Here is a 4,355-nt window from a genome sequence, read left to right as displayed (position 1 = left end):
AAAAATGCATACAAAACATGCAAAAAAGGAGGCATTAACGTGTGCTTTGATAGTAGCTTTCTAAATCATTATAGATTACAATACATATAAAGAAACTTGTATTCTTAAGTGGAGTATTTACTTGAGTACTTCACCTTCGAGTGTTACAAGAAATAATAAAGACGGTGTGTATAGTGTTTATTGATACTAATCATCAATGGCTGATATGATATTTTTTCAACTTTTGAAATTAGAATTGCTTGTTACTTGTTATGAATTACTCGTATTGATCTTAAATTCCAGTAAAAGATTATACATTAGGTTTTTTGATGACCGTGTACCTTAACTACTTTTTAGGGATGCATTTGGCTTGGATGCCTCAGATGGCCAATGCCGATTACTACTATGACGGAGACTGCCAAAACAACGTTGCTGAGATCATACAGATGTTTGACCGCCTGTTCAACACCCTGGGTGGAGCAGCATCCTCGGGATCAGGAACGAGTAACATTGAGAACATCAACGTCGCCTGTGGCGAGACTACCCGATCCTCGGGAAACACAAACACCAGTGAGGGAAGACTGGAACAGCTCATTGGTAAGCTGATGTTCTGATTAAATCCATTCATCCAACTTTAGACACAGACGGCGGCACAGACCACAGCTGTACTGAAGACAGCGGTAGTAAAGCAAGCGACATCAAATTGTCTTTATTGACAGCTGAGAAGGCACGCCACTCGGTGGCATCGAGCTATATTACATTAAACAAATTGGTAACAGAGAGTTCCACTCTACAATATTCTAGGGAAAGATAGCTTTTTAACACTTTCAGTTTTGGTCAAACCTGGAATATAATAAAATGTTAAACCTTTGATACTTTTCTCTTCCACAGCTAAGCTCTGTGAGAATCAGCCTGACGGTTCTCTCCAGCCTCACCCGTATGACTGCTCCATGTACATCCAGTGTCACCAGGCGGGACATGATGCTGTGTTTGACTGTCCTCCGGGCACTCGCTGGAGCCAGGAGCTGCAGACCTGTGCCAGGGCGGATCTGGTCACCTGTGACTAGAAACGGTAGGCGCAATAATACGATGTGCTGTTATGTTTGAAGAAGTTAACGTGAAATATAACGTCAGCTGTAACATTTTTTTCTAATGTAGTTTGTTATTGATCAATCACTAATGATTTACCCAAGGAAACAATATTTATTGCGTCGTTATCAAAATCATTAGCAATATTTTTAGTAATCGCTATACATGTAATCAACGATTTATATCCTAATTGGTCAGATGGTTTGATCCCAATTTAGATTCTATAAAACAAGCACCATGATCCCATTTTGCATTGAATACATAACGTAAGCAAACACAAAAATAGTTATGTATTACTATCATCATCTGTACTACTCTCTAAAAAAACCTGATTAACCTTTGAAAAACCTGATGAAATTACATTTTAAAAACCTACATGCAATTCTACTTAAAGCACCAAATATATGTTTGAATATATGGTATATTTTACTTTTAAGTATAGATGATGATGAATATATCTTTGAGTTTACTAACTGTGTTCTGATTTATTGCAGATGAACCGATCTGGACTGTGACGGACGAAGTCAACGGACGGACTAAAGAAGTACCAAACTGCAACTCTGCTCATCTTTCAGCACCAGTACAACGACGCAATGCTACAAAGGCAAATCAGAAAAAAAACTGCATCTGCATGCTCGCTTACTTTTCCTGAAATGCTAATAAAGAGGTTTACCCTAAATACCCTTGTCGTGCCGTGTTCAATTACACAAGATTGGTCTTATGCCGAATAAGACAAAGAAGAAATTTAAAAATGCCAGAGAAAGCAATAAAAGCAAGGTCCAAAACATCATTACTATACAGAGTAAAAAGGCAAACCTATTAGTAGCTTATTTAAAACGTTTCCATTATTTAGAGTCATTATGTTTTCTTCCCGGTCTAAGCAATATTTTTAAGAAAGGGGTGCTTTCCAATCGGTTTATGAAAATCTGAAAATTTTCATTAAAATATTAAGAGAAACCCTAACATTGCACATTTTGGGAGAGGTGATAGGATTTGGGGGAGAGCGGGAGCACCCTTGTCGTATGGCCTGGGAAGAGCAAAAAGTAGGACGGGAAGATATTGGCTATTTTAATTAGTCATTATTTGTGTAAAAGTAGACCTATTACCATTTCGTCATTTTCAATCAATCACGTAAGAGTTTAAAATAAACCATGTCCTATTATTATAGGCTAATATGCTAGTATCAGGAACTATAAGGTGTACGCTAAAAGGACATGAGGAAAAATATAAATTGCTTTAATGATAGAAAATGCAATAATACGGTTAAACCCTTAGTCTACGTTAATCTTTCAGATGAATCAGTCACAAGGCGATGAATGACTTCAACTTATACAGTCTCACAGAGTGCCAATAATCATCTCCGTTTTAAAAAGGTCACTCTTGTCAAAACGAACGAAAAAATGGTTCAAACGTCCATACACGTGCGATGCCCGTTTCCTCCTTGTGAATCGTAATTAACCCTATCTAGACCGGGGGGGGGGCTAAAAGTGCCCGCGCCAACTTTGATGTCACATAGCGTCTGAATGGCTAGGGCTAGAACGACCAAACTTGGTGACTTTTCCTAAAATATTGTTGGCAACAATTTTCTATCATTAGAATAAGATAGTAATTTTTTGTGTTGCCATGGCAACGGGTTTCTGACAGGCATTTTTTGCTAAATTTAGTAATTTTTGTTTCAACAATAGAATTTTATGGGTTTTATGTCAAGTTACTCATGGTTTCTAATATTAATAACATCCCATATGAATTTATGTAAATTTCATCATTAAATATGCATAATTTATGCTAATTTGATGACGTCATTGGCCAAAATCCAAGATGGCGGACTATATCATTAGAACAGGTATATACAAGTTATTTTCCTTAAAATTTCATCAATACTTCCATTTCTTTTTCCAAAAAAGGTTTAAATGAAGGTCTTTGGTATGTTTACAGTGCATTTTAGGCTTTATCACGAAAAAAAAACTATTTTTGAAAATTCAACATTGATGATCCAAGATGGCGGATATCTTAAATATGTATGACGTCATTTTATGACGTCACCGGTGTTGCTATAGGCAACATAAGACTTAGTACACTCTAATATTCTGTCATAAACACTTTTGGTAAAGTTATGTTGTATACCATTTAGTTTTCAGGGAATAGCCTATCTAGACGGTTTTGGCCAATAAAATCACATTAATGACGTCATAATGACGTCATATTACGTCATAATGACAAAAATTGTAGATATGATAAATTTTAACTAGTACACCATCCTCTAAAAATTTGGTAGCCATACGACATACCGTTAGCGAGTTCTGAGGGTCAAATCTTGCTCAAAAAAGCCCGATCTAGATAGGGTTAAACATGTGCCCCCATTTATTTTCCCCTTCAACTTTTTAATAGTACAGGTAAACTAAGCCTTGACATCAAAAGCCTACTGTATAAGTTAGTCTTTCCTGTCAGATAAAAATGCTGAGCATTTGCAATGACCCCACTGTGTTATTAGCCTCTACAGGGCTATGGTTATGGTTTCCCTCTATTTGGAAAAAAGTTTTACTATTTACAGCCTGTAAATGCTACTGTATTACGGTATAGCTTCACTCGTCAAGCTGTAAGATTCTGTATGAGCAACTATGGAAGAAATGCTAGTGTCACAGAAATGAAAAAAAAAAATCCAGTGTGTGTCAATGGAAAAGAAAAGTCCAGACTATGCATGATGTATTTCTTAAAATGATAGACAAAGCGTCCAAAATATACAGTGCAGTAAATACTCAGTAGAAGAAGCAATCATGGAAGAAGCCTTTGTCACAAGCGTTTGTGTATGGTTTGTATCATTCGTAGAAAGCTACGTAACCATTTGTAAAAGTGCTACAAGGTCTACAATTGGTTTGTAAACACCTACGAAATATTGAACTCTATACCTTGACGACAGTGGCTTGATAATGAAGTACTTGAGGTTAAATGTACATATTACAAGTCATTTGTATCTATTCGCACAAGAAATATGTGGATTTTGTCATACCGTGACGTTACGATAACACGTTACAATAACTTTGTAAATACTTAAGGGTTAATGTCCCGCCCCGAGGTGAATATGGTGTGATAAAGCCTTGTCAGTTGCTATAACCACCGAATAAAGCCACCAAGTAGAGCGCAGCGAACGAGGTGGCTTTATGAGGTGGTTATAGCAACTGACAAGGCTTTATCACACCATATTCACCGAGAAAGGGCGGGCCATTAACGCTATTATCATATAGCTTACACGATAGCCTATCCAAACTGATGCAGTGAAGAGTGACACA

General features: G+C 36.9%; 1 protein-coding gene across 1 annotated transcript in view; it reads left to right on the top strand.

The window, feature by feature from the left end:
• The window catches only part of LOC109475494 (fibrillin-1-like), a 15,476-nt gene extending 13,728 nt beyond the window's left edge, over nt 1-1,748 (top strand). Inside the window, exons 10-12 of the mRNA XM_019776126.1 lie at nt 337-576; nt 871-1,051; nt 1,563-1,748. Of these exons, the coding sequence (XP_019631685.1) occupies nt 337-576; nt 871-1,046 (416 nt within the window). The 3' untranslated portion in view covers nt 1,047-1,051; nt 1,563-1,748. The remainder of the gene's footprint in view (nt 1-336; nt 577-870; nt 1,052-1,562) is intronic.
• The last annotated feature ends 2,607 nt before the right edge of the window (nt 1,749-4,355 follow it).

Source organism: Branchiostoma belcheri, unplaced genomic scaffold, assembly GCF_001625305.1.
Source record: "Branchiostoma belcheri isolate BF01 breed outbred unplaced genomic scaffold, Haploidv18h27 scaffold103, whole genome shotgun sequence".
NCBI classification, from domain to species: domain Eukaryota; kingdom Metazoa; phylum Chordata; class Leptocardii; order Amphioxiformes; family Branchiostomatidae; genus Branchiostoma; species Branchiostoma belcheri.
This window is presented reverse-complemented; position numbering and strand designations above follow the sequence as displayed.